Genomic DNA, 16,220 nt, shown 5'->3' on the forward strand with positions numbered 1-16,220 from the left:
AAAAAAGGAGAAAATAACCCAAAAGATGAGGGACGATGACCTCAGATCCTTTTGAGGTTGCAACTGTAATGGAAGGCTAAAAGAAAAAGTTTCCTGGGATAATTTGTACCAAGCGAATAATCAAACATGGAAAAGGAGCCTCTTTGGCTGGAAACAGATATCAAATAAAATAAAGCTATATCATGCAAAGCATAAAAAAAAAAAAATGAATCATATCAAAGGATATCGAAAAAGTCCACTCATGAACATACACATGAAAAGTACAAACAGCTGTTAAACTAATATCACATTTAGATATTAAACTTTACCTACAATGTCTTACTGATAGTACAGTTAGGAAATAGCTGGAAAACCATCAAAGTCTTGTGACGGACCCCGGTTTAACCGTTCTTGGCACGTTTTCTTGTTCAGTTTCTTGTCATAACACATCAAATATTATTCTACCGTTGTAAGCGTATGTTACAGAGAAGCCTAACCACCTCTGGAGTTAACCATGTTTATTTCATGAATTTTTTTTCTCCAAAATTGGCAACGGAACGTGAAGTGTGAATTTGATTCTGATAGATTTAAGATAGCTGAAACTTGGCATATCAAGGTTTCAACTTGTTAAAAACTTACATAATTGGAGTAAATTTTTTCTCTTGCATTTATAGGTAAAGCAGGTCACTTTAACCTGCTATTTTTTCTTATGGAACAATGACTGGATAAATTAATACCACATTTTTTTTAATAAACCTGAATCCCATTATATTTTTACACATTTCTCAAGCTCAACCCAATCCCAATTATAATTGGCAATATTTTAGATTTGAATTATGTTTTTTTTCGTGAAATTTTTATTGGAATTGAAGAAATATGTTCCAAAGTTGATGAAAAACCACTGCACCCGAAGAATTCCCAGTTACCTGCATATTAGTGTGTGCGACTAGCCAACAATTTCACACAGTTAATTCCAAGTGAGATTGCTCTTTGTCAAAAAAAAAATCGGCTTTACACATTAAACTAGCTTCCATTTCGCCGAGGTACTACCAGGTTACCACCATATCTAAAAACTAGATTTGCCAAATATTTACAATGCTAATCTTGATATCAATGTGAAGGTTAGTGAAGGTACTTTTTGTTTGATTTAAGCCTTCAATTCACTCTGTCCAGGCCAAGTAACGGCTGTTGAAGGTTTAGATTGATAATTTCCATCTTTGATACCATATTTATTAATTGCTTTGTTCGGTTTCTATACAGGAAATCTTGACAAAGTTGGCACAAAATGGTGAATTTATTGTTTTGCAAATGACAATGATACCAAATTTTGCTGACTTTTCTATCACCTTCTCCAAATTTTGTGTATTTTTCCACGATTCTCCAGGACCGATTTGTACCCTATATGGAAAATTGACGAGGAAAGATACTCAAGGATAAGTAGGAGGCACATTTTCAGATCTGTTGAATATTTAGTATTATTTTAAATATTCATGTTTCCAAGGTTACAAACATATATCCTACCTGTATGATATTTTCAGATCTGTTGAATATTTAGTATTATTTTAAATATTCATGTTTCCAAGGTTACAAACATATAACCTACCTGTATGATATTTTCAGAACTGTTGAATATTAAGTATTATTATTCTATACTTTGTTTTAATTATTCATGTTTCCAAGGTTACAAAAATATCTATCCTACCTGTATGATATTTTTATTTGAAGACTTGTCATCTGCATCTACAAATAGAGTAAAAAACGGCTGCTCTACGTAGTAATAGCCAAGTTTCTCGATAATTGACTGCATGGTGACGTCACTTCTGGCAGTGCCTGTAACATTCCAACCGCCTAACTGAAAGGGAGGAGAGGAAGAAGAAAAGTGGTTGCTTAAACGGATGGTACGGCTATCTCTGCTGCGTGGTAGAACGAAAAAGAAAGGCACTCCATTTGATCGAAGATCTTAAAGGTAGTCAGTACAGGCACAAATTATAGCATGCTATAATTGCTAGAAGTTTTCAATAAGTACTTTCCTGGGGGTCTTTACTCTCCAAATTGCTCTCAGACATTGTTAAGGAACACTTTAGATGACTGAATGTCCCAGTGAGGATAATTTCCTCGAAGGTGTCATAAAAACAGTTTAAGAATTTTTACCAAAGGTGACCATATTTGAATATCTAGCATATTTGGGGCTAATACAGCATACATGTACCTATAAGACAATAAACAACCTGTAAACTGCTTGCTGAAATTGGAGGATGGGTGACCATTATTTGACTTCTTTTAAACATACTTGAGGGGAGGGGAGAGGGGGAGGGAAAGAGAGAGGGGGGGCAATAATGATGACCTTTAATCCATCCAAAAACGAAATGCTTTCTGTTGAAGCATTGTTGATGATCAAAGATAAAATGTTTCCAAACTGAACTTGCTGTTTTCCTAGTTTTCCCATCCACCTCACAACCTGAGAGATAATACAGAAATGTTCACAGATCCTCAAACATAATACATATAATCATCATGACCCCTGCTCCAACATGGCTCATTCCGGCAGCGAGGAAATGTTGGTTTTTCTGGCCCAATATGTCACTTTCAGATTTTCTTGACACTCTCGATGTTGTATATAAATCAGTAAAAATGTAAACCAGCCCCTTCGGCTTGCATTACCAACCCTTTCTTTTTCATTTTCAAATAATCAAATAGTGACCATGATATAGCTTCAATATACAGTCATTAAATAGTCTCTAATATATTTCTTGGCATAAATTTCTGAAACAAGTCACTGAGCATTAATGTTACCTGCACACATGCGATGCTCAACTCCATTGACAGCAAACTTAAATGCTGAGAAAAGCAGATATTTGTATCATTAATTCATCTTACCGACAATTGAACATATATACGTATTGGCTTCTGTTGTACTTTAAACACAATAGATGTCTTGAAAGTCTTCCCATCATGCAATCTAACCTTACTGTTTTATTGGGTTTTGTTAAAGCCGTATTCCTGTGGCTGACAATGTGACACTTAGATGGAAAAGAACAAATTCCAGACTGTTAGTTGAACCAATTGTCTCAATAACTTGCTCCTCAACTCAAAGATACGGTTTGATTAAATGTAATTTGACTGGCCAAGCTCTCAGTTGGTGGTGTGTTGTATCATCATTATGGAAGATGTACTTCAAAGCTATACTTTCCTGTTATAACCTTTTTTGTTGATTTGTCGTTGAAAATTGATTCATTTTGAAAGGTTCTCTGCATTTAGAATATAGCCCACATACTTTTTTTTTTCTTTTGTAGAAATACTATTTTTCCTGTGTTGATAAGTCAGTTAAATATTACACAGGAAAATGAGAACAATTTCAGCTAAATTGCAGTGATGACATCATTCCTTTTGTGGTTGCCAGATGCAAAAATTCACAAAATACCACCAAATATGAAAAAAAATCATATCTTCGCCATGAAAATGGCTAATGCTTTGACCTTAGGATGCGGAAAATTTCCAGCCGTTTTATTAAGCAACTTCAGTCACCGAAATATCCCTTAAACTCAAGAAAAAGGTAAGGGCTACACAAGGACTATTTAAAGGAAGTGTCAAAACTTTGGCATCTGATCCTCAAACACATATATAATCACCTCTTCAATTCCATTGAGTAACGGAGTACCACCAAGCTCTTCTATAACCTTATCTTCATCCAGGCAGGAAGTGTAGTAGGCCTGAACCTTCAACTCGGCCGTACTTGTGGTATTTAATTCCGATTCTGTGGGAAAATTTATGTGTAAACACTTTGAATGGTAGAATGAGAAGGAAGGGCAACGACCGGGGGAGCCGGTCGCTGAGGGTGCACAGTGTTAAAAGATTACCAGGGTATACTAGACACGGTAGAATGAGGTGCTAAGGTTGTGAAGAGACAGGTAAGCGAGGAACAAAGTAAATTTGTGGTATTTAATTCCGATTCTGTGGGAAGATTTGGAAAACTTTTAACTGCAGATTTTCCCAATCTGTTGTATGTTTATATTAGCATAATCCCTTATCGTAAAACCTGAGAATATCAAGACCTGTATTATCATGAGCGATACTGGATAATCTGTCTGTGTCCATCACTGAGCCCTTTTTTTTTGTATTTGTGTGAATCACAGAATTGTAGCCTTCGTTAGCATGGCATAACATCAAGAGAAAAATATTTATTTTTTGTAGGAATTTGTAGAATTTCCACTGTTGCTAGGCAACAGAGTTAGTGTCACTACTGTTGATAGGCAGCAGAGTAAGTGTCACTATTTCAAGGACACTGACAGAGTACAGTCCTGTCATACACCAAACATCGATGCACTTAATGTAACTAACATAATATTCAGAATTACAGATATTCCCATGCTCTTATCTTGAACGGCTCTGAATTGAGCAGATTGCACCACTGAAGCTTTCAAATTTACCCTCTTTTTTTTAATGATGTTGTTGTGGGGAGGGAGGGGGGAGGGGAAGGGAAAGGTAGGGCAACAGATGAGGGAAAGCCAAGTCTGCTACAAATTAATTTAATATCAAGATCGGTTTGAAAAGACAAACAACAATGTTTTTAGCCTCATAAACAAATACTAAGCTAAGGTTTGGACAGACCTCCTTTCAGGCGGATGGTGAGGTGGACGAACAATTGCAAATGTATGACACCCATGAAGACACGCCTTAGTAAATCAGTTGGGTCTTAGTTCTTTTTCACACAGTTCTTGTAAAATCTCAGACCATTTCAGCAACCCTTTCCAAGTGAACTAGAGTAAACTTGGGGACCCTTGCTTTGCTATAAAGCTGTAATTGGCTTGATAAAATAAGGAAGAAAAAAAAAAAGAAAAAAAAAAGGAATGTTGGAGATTTCATGATACCCCACCTGCCCCCCTCCCCCCCCACCAAAGTTATGAAGTTTCTGTAAACCTACCTAAAACCTTTCTCATCACTATTTGATTTTGATTCCAAAGCAAGTGGAACATATTCCATTGACTGGATCCTTCAGGACCTGGATTTTCTTTCATCCAATTCCCGCAGGCATACTGGTAAAAATCATCACAGGGATCAACTGTTTTGTCCATGGCAGGTAAAATGGAACTGGCGATTAAGATGCACGTCTCTGACAAGCATACCTCATCACCTGTTGGAGAGAAAAAGATAAAGACAAATCCACAAAATAAATCCAAAGGAAGACATCATCAAAAATCAGATATGGTGACAGAACTTACTCTTAGTTCTTGCTGGTTAGTTTAGTTTAGTAGAAAAAAAAGGATCAGGAGGGACACTCAAGTCCCCATCAAGGACCCTATAGGAGAGAGAAAAAAACTGAAGACACAAACACTCAGACCCTATTACAATGCTTAAAGTGCTTGTCCAATGCATTCTTAAACCCATTGACACTACTTGCAAGCAGGCGCGGCGGAACGGAAAAATTATTGGGGGGGCTAATGCGTGGACACTATCTAAGCGGAGCGCCACCATCGGTTGGCGCGGAGCGTACAAGAAAATTTTGGTTTTTTTCAAACCCCCAGATGGCCGGAAACGGCACTTACCGAGTGTTTTATGCTGCGAATACCTAGCCCTAGAATATGGGTCTCAAGCTTGAAATTTCTCAGATTGCACGAAAGTCTGTAAAAACATTGTAATTTGTATATTCGATGGTGTTTTAAGAAAGTAGCTATTACTCGTAGTGTACTCGCAAAGACGTTTTTGAGTGTAGTAAGGGCAGTGGCGGAGCTAGGGGTATTGGTCGGGGGGGGCAAGAATATATTCTGTAGGGGCGCTTTCGACACTATCTAAGCGGAGCGCCACCACAGGTTGGCGCGGAGTGGTCAGAAAATTTTTGAGTAAAGACACTCCCTAGATTGCAGGAAATCACCCTTTCCGGGCCTTACTAATTTGCAGATAAACGGAGAATAAATAGGTGTCGTCGCCATTTTGTCGGAAAATTACACCAACAGAATATGACAAATGTCAATAGGTATATGAGAGCGCAAAAAAATAGTCACTAATCGTGAATAAGTAAAAAGTAGTGAAAAGCTGAAAAGGGCGCCAGCAGTCCATTTGAGTCCGTCAGGGGGGGGGGGGGCATCCGCCCCTGACTGTATATATGGACGCTCCGCCACTAAGTAAGGGGATGTTGGAGAACTGGCTGAAATGAGGCAAGTCATTGGCCTAAGACGAAGTTGTGTTACGCTTACCGGTACTCACACTAACTTCTTCCACTTTTCACGAGGCGTGAAGACGCGGTTGGGGTGACAATGTGGTCTATAGCCAGGGGACGGGCCGAGGGTCCCCCAGCAATTACTAAAATTATTACACCTATATAGTATACGTGTGCATCGGACAGATCGACAAGTATGCATTGAAAAATGGGCAGATGCTCGTTTCGGAGCCTTGGTAAATATTGGGGGGGCTTATCATGCATTTGCCCCCTCAACTTTTTCATTGGGGGGCTGAGCCCCCCAAGCCCCCCCGGTTCCGCCACCACTGCTTGCAAGTACAACTTTCTCAGGCAAATCGTTCCACTCATTCACAACCCTATGAGAAAAAAAGTTATGCCGAATATTAATCCTACTTTGTGACTTTTGGAGTTTAAGACAATGACCTCTGGTACAACTAGTATTAGCAAACATGAAATAGTCGGTAAAGGATAAATTGACAAAACCATACACAATCTTGAAAACCTGAATCAAGTCCCCACGTAACCTCCTAAGCTCCAGTGTGGTGAGATTCAACAGTTGTGACCGCCTATCATAAGGAACACTCTTTAAGGAACTAATCATATAAGGAACTATACATTGTATGAAATTTTTATTCTCATTTCATGTCTATGCTAAAGATAAAAAACACCCTCTCATTTAGATGTCACTTTTGATCAGAAATTGTTCACCCATGATTCCAGCAGAGCACTGCACATACTGTATTTGCCTCTCTGCCCGAGTAAAATTCTTTCGAAACTGAACCAGATCAGAGTATTTTTTTAAGATAACGTCCTGATTGAACCAGGAATGAATCCTGTCTTTCTCCTGTCTGCCCAAGTTAAATTCTTTGGGTTTGATCCACATCTAGTTGTATACAGTATATCATTAACTGGACCTTAGCCAGGCCGGTTGAGAGAGAGGAAAATGAAAGATTAATTCCAACAGCTGCATACTTATTTTCAAACCTAATGTTCATATCATCCACATTTAATCCTCAATGTAAAATTTGGTCCCAAATCCTGGACCCTAGCATGTTCTTCTAAATTCCTATACCATGAAATATTTTTGTTCTTTTCCTACCTTTTTAAAGCAGCTATCTGAGCACTTTTTCAACAATTTAATTTTTTTTAAAGATTAATTAAGATAGTGCAGTTGATCAAACTATGACATCTTTTTGCCACAAAATTATGTCAATTAATGACCAAAGTAATTAAAAACAGCAATTTACTTGGTATCCTTATCACTTCCCTACCAGACAGTTTTCAATCATGATTTTGATATGCAAGAGCAAACTGGAAAATTTCAAATGATTACTTTTCACTATTTTTTCCCCCAAACGATATTACTCTGATAAGTCAAACTATAATGAAGAAAATATTGTTGATTGGATTTTAGTATCGAATAAGCATCCAAAACTGATCGCAGTCTTTGCTTTAAGGTAAACTTACACCAATGCAATCTGGAGTAAAGAATTAGTCGGCAGCTGTTTGATACATGTCCAGCAATGAACCCACCATAATTCAGAAAACATTTTAGTTGACTAGCCTCCTTCGGTTATTTGTAAAATGTAATACTAGCTTCTCGGTCCTCACTAAGTTTCTAGTTTAAAGCTGCTGGTGCATGGTAACAATTATGTTCACAACTAATTCTATCGACATTTCATGTCACCGATTAACAATGTCTCAAATGTTTATTTCATCACAATGTTAAAATTACATATAACTTTTGTGCAGAATTATCTTGTCTTGATTTGTGTCATTAAAAAGGGAAACTTTTGATTACTTATGATATAATATTCTTGATACGACTATTCTGGTTTACAAGATATTCAGCTTAAAATATTCATATGAACAACAGAGCTGGCAAATATCGACATGATTTTTCCTTGACAAATTTATGGGTCTTTGCAAACATGTTATATGAGACCATAATCATATGTTATTCCTATATGTTATATGAGACCATAATCATACGTTATTCCTATATGTTATATGAGACCATAATCATACGTTATTCCTATATGTTATATGAGACCATAATCATACGTTATTCCTATATGTTATATGAGACCATAATCATACGTTATTCCTATATGTTATATGAGACCATAATCATACGTTATTCCTATATGTTATATGAGACCATAATCATACGTTATTCCTATATGTTATATGAGACCATAATCATACGTTATTCCTATATGTTATATGAGACCATAATCATACGTTATTCCTATATGTTATATGAGACCATAATCATACATTATTCCTATATGTTATATGAGACCATAATCATACGTTATTCCTATATGTTATATGAGACCATAATCATACGTTATTCCTATATGTTATATGAGACCATAATCATACGTTATTCCTATATGTTATATGAGACCATAATCATACGTTATTCCTATATGTTATATGAGACCATAATCATACGTTATTCCTATATGTTATATGAGACCATAATCATACGTTATTCCTATATGTTATATGAGATAAAAATCATATGTTATTCCTACTGAGTTGGTTTGTGTAGCACTCAAGGAACTGACTGTAATGCTCTGTAATGTGTTAGAAGTGACTAGATAAAACAGCCACTTTGTAAAAAGAGCTTGGATGCTAAAAGGGTTCATTTCTCACGAACTAAAGTTGACATGAATACTAACTGAAGTGATAGCATTGATATTCAATGATATAAAGCGTGTCAAAATAAATTTTGTGCTCAAAGTCATCCTTTAACTTGATGTTTTAAAATCTTTGCCTAATTCTAGTACTTCAAAAAACAAAACAACAAATGGGATATGACCAGGTCAGCCCAGCCCACACCCTGTGGCTACCAACATTGACCATACAGTACATTGTCTCTATGTACCTAGACCAATCTACATTGCATATCAGAATCCCAGGGGCTGAAGTTGGTACCTTGAATGGAAGAAAACAAACTCAACAATAAGCTTTAGCTTATAATGACAATGGTCTTGTGAAGAAAACTCTCCCCCCCCCCTCACCCCCCAAAACAGCGAAGACAAATCTTGCTACATTTGGGACTGAGATATTTTAGTTTAAAGTCATGTCTGGAAGCTGTCATTTTGTAAATCTGTGATGTCATAATGCTACTATGATCGATCGAAAACCGTTTAATTTCACTTTACTTTCCTTTTCAGATTTTCAAGGTAGAATGTTCACAGTGTTGACACTGATATCAATGCCATCACAAGATTCAGCATTTGAAAGACTCATCTTCTTTACAGAAAATCAAAATTTGTATTAAATAAAGAAAAACGTAAAAAAGGGATTCATATGCCGCTCGATGATGTCATAATTAGACTTGATCAAGGATATTGTCATTGTGAGATAATTCCCAGATTATCCAAGAGTTCATTCACATTGCTATTATTAGTATTTATCTAGACAGTGAGCATTGAACAGGGTTCCAACACAGCTTTGAAATGTGGGCGGGTGGGGAGGGGGGGTGGTGGGGGTGGGAGATGTCCAATTATTACAGGCACCATGGTCCCTCCCCCAGTGACATCTGTGTGGGCACCATAGACTTGCGTCAAACATTTTATACCTTGAGAAAAAATAACAAAAGTTGTAAAGATCGATGTACAAACACGTCCGAAGTTGCACTTACAGTGAATGTTTAACAAAACAAACAAACAAAAAACAAAACAAGAACTCCGTTCTGATGATCATGTTTAAAGTAGAAATACACAAACCTGATCCAGACATAGCGATAGAACAGAAATTGTATATTTTCAAGAGGTGGTAATTTTGCCATCGGCAAAATTTGGCTCCAACATCTCAAGGGAAAAACCGATGCATGAAAAAGTTTTTGAAAGCTAAGTGACTCTTTAATAGGTTAGTGAAAGCTACAGGGTGAATTATTTTCACGAGAGCCATTCAAGTTTCGGAGGCCCCAGCAGTCCAAAAAAGAAGAGAAAACAACTGCAGTGGTCAAGTGAAAAGTATTTCCGTGAGATTTGATCTTGACGAGATGAAACATACATATATATATACTGATGAATTTTAACCATTTCACTGCATGTATGGTACCTCGTCGATATGAGATTGAGAAAACAAACTAGTAACTAAAAATTTTTCACAAAACTGTTACTAATCTGAGAAAAGGACTGAATAAAATTAGCTTCAACAGAAACTTTTGTCGTACACTCACACAGATGTAGTGTACAATAAAGATATTTTAATTTAAATTAATTTTAATTTAATTAATTTCAATCAGCATTAACATCAAATGATTATAAACTGAATTTAAGCACCAGACGACATATGTAAGCAAACCCTCTAAACCTCTCGCATTTCAAATTTTTCCTGACGTTGAAGCAATATTTCGTCCCATTAGATACACAAATATACCACACGCCATATATTCCCTTGTCGATGTGACCTAGGTCTTTAAACACAAAAGAGATGACATTATGACAAAAAGTGCAAATTATCGTTTAAATACTGCAAAATATTTGACACTCAACTGGTCAGTCTTGACCAAAACCCAATCTGTAACTTCCACATGCATTTAGATGGCTATATTAACAAACTTTAAAACCACTAGGAAATAATTATTAATTAAACATGAAATTTTATGAATGATTCAGAATTTGTTTCCCAATTAATAATCAAATGTCATTTTTTGTTATGAATTATTTTATGAATGATTCAGAAATTGTTCCCCAATTAAAAATCAAATGTCATTTTTGTAATGAATTATTTTATCCTGAGATCTGATAATAAAGCCTTTCAATTTATGTAAGAAATCACTTTTCTTGGGGAGAGGGGGAGGGGAATGGTAATTGAGGTAATAACACCAACTTTTTCAATTGAGTTTTTTCTACCCTCATGTTTGTCACTTATTTTGTCAATAAAATATCTTTTATTGGAATAGAAAATATATTCCTGTCAGTATGGTGCTATATCATCTTCTGGTAGTGATGCTCAAAGATGATCTCAATCCCCGACACTTTATTTAAAGAAGAAGGTGACTGGTCTAGAGTTTTCTAATTGTAGCAGATCTCAGATAAACTGTAAAAAAGGTTGTCAATACATCAAACTTGACTGAGGATCTTGATCATGATAATCCTGAGAGAAATTCTTCTCTCCATCCCTTGTCTACTAATCCCCTTACATCTATCTCTTTGTGTTCACCATGCTCATTAAACTGTCTGTATTCTGTGAGTGTTTTTGTCCCTTCTGTTACTGTAACTTGTCATTCAGCCTTTGAAGAAGATCCTGCTAGGATCGAAACGTCAGGCCAACTTACTTTAACACATTTTTAAAGAAATAAGCACTTAGGATAAATCAGCTGCTTCCGATTTTTGATTATTTTTTACCGATTTCTATTTCTTAACTATTTAAAGAACTTAAAAAGAAAATTGTGCTTTCAGCAAACTGTAGCAAGAACTCAATGATGGTTCTTTCAAAACTTTCTTTAAAGAGATTCTCTTTTTATTACAGTTCTAACTAGTTAAGGTAATACAAAAAATAAATAAAAAAAAAAACCCAGCTGCATATAGCTATAGTTTTGAAATCCATGGCAGCATTCTATCAGGTTCATATTTGGAAACAGGACGGCAAAAATTGCCAATGGTGCCCCAACTACTTTGCTGTATTGTCCTTAAAGACCAACTATGGAGACTTTTCGATGAACATAAAATCCCACCATTTTGCATGTATGTAATCCTTAACTCACTCCAATTACATTGCTGTAATTAACTTTACCAATTTCGGACGTTAAATACGTGAAAAATGGGAAGAAAAGTCAGCTTTTTATGAAACCTATTTCAGACATTCCGGAATCATTCCGAAGACATCAGGTGACCCTGTGACGTCACTGTTTGTATACCTCACTCACAACAATACTTTTACTGTGTAAAGTTGTATACTTGAGCTGCCAAAAACATCAACGATATTACTCCTTTTCCCCCAAAATGCCACAATTCTGTGTTGTTGGAGGTTGCAGTTATACCTCATCCAACAAAAGCATCAGCTTTTTTAGATTTCAGAGTAAAAGAACCGACGTAAAACGCCGCAGACTTTGGATCAATTTTTTGAGATCCACGGGGAAAGATTTTTCAGCACCCGGAGTATCTCATGCCCATGAGTCCACATGCATGACCCTGTCTCTGTGTATGCTGCAAATGTCTCATTCTGCAAAAGTTATATACTGTCGATAGCTGTGTCGAACCATGGTCGGACATAGCTAATGTGAAATTGACCGTAAACAAGCTCTGGACGTCCTTACATGTAACATTATATCACGCAATTGACAGTATAATATTTACTGTAAGAGATGACCATGTATATACCGTGCCTATAGAGTAGCATTGTTAGTACATTTAGTGAGTTGGCTCACAGCATGTGTAAATAGTCATGTTAGGATTTCATCGCATTTATCTATTTCCTTTGTTGTATTCCAGTATCGTGAGTTCGTGATACATTGTGTTATATTGTCCGTTATGTTTATTCTGGCATCTGCATGGTCCAAGGAGTTGAATAAAAACGGTTCAATGTAGCGATTGGACGTTTTATTTCGTTAGTGACTGTCTTGTGATTGTGGGATGTAACTGGTCAAGGCCTGTTTCAACTAGACCTAACTCAATGGAATTACACAGAGTCACGGTAGTATTTCGCCCAGGATTGAACGAGAAACGTGGATTTGGATATTCACTGCTAAATTTTGTTTATTGAAAGGATACTTTTTCTGTGTTTGTACTTTTGGATATTAAAACAAGTAAGTACTATGTTCAGCTGAAGCTTAGTCATGTATATGTTACCCTGGTCGATTCGGGTCAGCGTCTTCTCGTAGTTGTTCGATTATGTTTAGTGTCTTTTTGGTAATTTGTTGACAGTAACGTAAGCCATTTTCCGTCACATATCACGCATGAGGCATCTTTTAGGTCTATTTTTCTGTTCAGTTTACGGTATCTTTCGATCAAATTGTATTACGGAATCGCCAAGCTGCTTGCATGTTCTACAGTATATTGTACCGTACGGACCTATTGACGCTCCGCTATGTAAAAGATGCTCCATTTGAGTGGAAAATTTGCTAATAAAATAACCAATTTAACTAAATTTTCTTCTTAAAATTGTCTTAAAACTATTTTTATACCTTCATGTGTTCTTCTTTTAAGCTAACAGCTTTTCAAACGCTCAAAATTGAAAGTCAAATACAGTACAATTGTTCGCTATCTGTGTATAAACAGTGCCTATATCAGCGTTTGATTTTCGCGGTATACAAACAATGACGTCACACGGTGACCAGAGGCTCCTTTGGGTCAATCTCTGTTTTCAGACATTCCAGAGGTTCATGTCACGTGACTACCCAAAATGTCCATTTTCATGGTCGTTTTTTGATAGGTTGTAGTACGTTTTCGAAGATTATTTTTTACAAATGTTGATTATGGGTATGTAAACTCCCAAATTAATGGAAAATCCCCCCAAAAAATTTTGTCTCCATAGTTGGTCTTTAAAAATAGTCCCTTACTGTTGTCAATAATTCCTTTGCCCATAAGGTCAATTTGCAATAGGCTGTGCCCTCATAATTATCCTGATTAAAGGCTCCAGAACAGCTATTACCTAGCTGCGGGGAAACATCTCGATCTAGATGCAATGCTTTACGAACAATCTCAGGAATCAGGTTCTAGTTTTGTTGTCATTTCTCTCAAAGTGGAAGCAAAAAAGGTGCCTTGTTATGCTTTCAAATTGTTTGGTGCCCTTTCGATACCTAAAGAATTGATGTGATGATGCTTTGCATGCCATTCAATTAAAAAAAAGGGGACCTTCCCCCTGCTGTCCCTTGTCTCTGGACAGATTATCATTGACCAGGTGTAATATAACGGAATATAACATCTCTAAAGTGCTTTGAAACCTATCGCTGGTAAAGAGCACTATATATTACGAACATTATTATTATTACTATATTCTGTAACTGTGTGTGACTATATAAAGATACATGCATGCATGGATGCATGTACCAAAGCCTTCAATATAGGTAAGTCAATTACATAGATATTTTTAGGTCAATCCCATATTTTGAAAACTATGGCAAATGGCAATTAATACTGTACACGAAGGACCAACCGGATTGAGCCAGTTGAGTCAAATTGATAAATTGTTGAAACACTATCAATATTTAATAATACCCACCAAACAATCAAATTTATCACCCTTATTATAGGCAACTTTAATCTATATAGTTAATGACCAAATATAGCTAAAATTTCTCAATCTTGGTTTAATTTGTATGCAGGGAACAATTTATCCGGCATCTTATCGCAAATAATGCTATGCAAAATGTGCAAATTACTATGTATACTATAATAATTATTATTATTACTACTACTATCATGAGTATTACTATTAACTGTCTTGTGCAATATATTATAGCTTGACAGGATTAATGAAACTGTCGGAAACTGACAATCCAGTATTAAAGGTTGTATTAAATAACTGGTCATTTAACACAGTTTTGGTTTAGTTACCTGGCAACCCGCAATCAACAAAGAGAAACTCGTCAGAATTAATATTGCTGTATGCAGAGCATAAAGTTGGCAGCAAGCCTGCAAGCCAACAAAATCGATCGCCATAATTCCTATCAATTCTTTGAAACACCTCAGTCCTTGATATCGGCTAGATCTTCTACTATATCGTTGCGCCCAGATCTCACATCCAGGCATTTATCCAAGACCTGGGAAACAGTGCCGCTAATACAGTAAGATATATTCATACATGGCAGGCCGTTTTGGGCAATTAGCTATCGCTCCCGGTGACTTGGATAAACTCAGCAAAGCAGAACCAATTTGACAAAAAAAAATTGATTACAGACTCTTAAAAAAAAAAGAAGGAGAACAACAAAAGTTTTACATTTTATATTTTGGTGAATATCTTAGTTGAGTCTTGAAGTTTGACACCGATGCATTTCCTATGTCAGAATAAGTATTGGTCAGTATAGTCAACTCATTTGATATGGTTTATATGTACATCAATTTGGACAGAGGGCAATCTGCTACAATTCCGCATTTTTGGGGGATAATTATAATTCATCAAGAATGCTTAAACTGTTATTGATGGCCTGCTGTGCTATTTGCTTCCAGGATTCTGGGTTAAAAGGAAACACAAACTCAACCATATCAAAGCAATAGTGATCTTAAACCTGCTGTGAACAAATTCCTTACTTCATAAGTGACACTGTATAAACGGAAAAACATGGTGCTAAGGTTGTGAGGAGACAGGTAAGCGAGGAGCGAAGTAAATACTGAATAAACTAATGACATCATTAGGTCCTGAAGGTTAAAGTTCTATACATTGAGATTCAGCATCTGTTAACCCATCTTAAGGAATAAAAATAATATAACCAATATTAATTAACAAAAGAAAAAACATACAAATTGCTGAATAAGTGGCCTGAATGCCTGATGATGTCATATTTAGACTTGATCAAGTCTTCAGCCATTTTCTATTAAATTATCTCCAAAATTATTAAGATTTTTCTTCTGTGTTTGGGGAAGATGTTCATGGCATTTATCTCTATCACCTTGACCATTAGTGATACTAGTGTCTGTTTCTCCTTTCAAGAGAAATCTTATTCCACATCACAGCTTTTAATGTTTCTTCACACACAAGAAAGGAAGACTTGGGCAAGTCTAAAGGTGACATCATTGAGCTACTGCACCTGTGCCCCAATCTTTGTTTTATGTTTTTTTGTCACATTAAAACGTTTACTTTCTGTATAAGGATGGGTTTTTACAAATAACGGTGGTTGAAGTTCTTCACATAACCTGATGATGTCATTAATTTGCTTCCATGTGTAATGTTTTCCTTTATGTTCATTTTCGGTAAAGGAGATGCCTGGTTTTACAAAGACTGAATCTAACATATTAAACCTCTTAATATAATCTAATGATTGCATTGCTTTCAGTGTCAGCACTGGTAACATTCTACCCTTGAATATTTGAAAAGAAAAACAAAGAGAATGTGAATTAAGTTTCAGATCTTTGGTGCGTTATGACAATACAAATTTACTAAC

The 16,220-nt window shown here is 36.1% G+C and overlaps 1 protein-coding gene across 3 annotated transcripts in view; it reads right to left on the reverse strand.

The window, feature by feature from the left end:
• The window catches only part of LOC139975616 (endothelin-converting enzyme 1-like), a 104,808-nt gene that overhangs the window by 25,301 nt on the left and 63,287 nt on the right, over nucleotides 1–16,220 (reverse strand). For all 3 annotated transcript variants that reach the window (XM_071983667.1, XM_071983665.1, XM_071983666.1), the window contains 3 exons: nucleotides 4,901–5,110; nucleotides 3,609–3,733; nucleotides 1,682–1,831 (listed from right to left, as the gene is read on the reverse strand). In XM_071983667.1, coding sequence (XP_071839768.1) covers nucleotides 1,682–1,831; nucleotides 3,609–3,733; nucleotides 4,901–5,110 — 485 coding nt within the window. The remainder of the gene's footprint in view (nucleotides 1–1,681; nucleotides 1,832–3,608; nucleotides 3,734–4,900; nucleotides 5,111–16,220) is intronic.

This window comes from Apostichopus japonicus, chromosome 11, assembly GCF_037975245.1.
Source record: "Apostichopus japonicus isolate 1M-3 chromosome 11, ASM3797524v1, whole genome shotgun sequence".
NCBI classification, from domain to species: Eukaryota; Metazoa; Echinodermata; class Holothuroidea; order Aspidochirotida; family Stichopodidae; genus Apostichopus; species Apostichopus japonicus.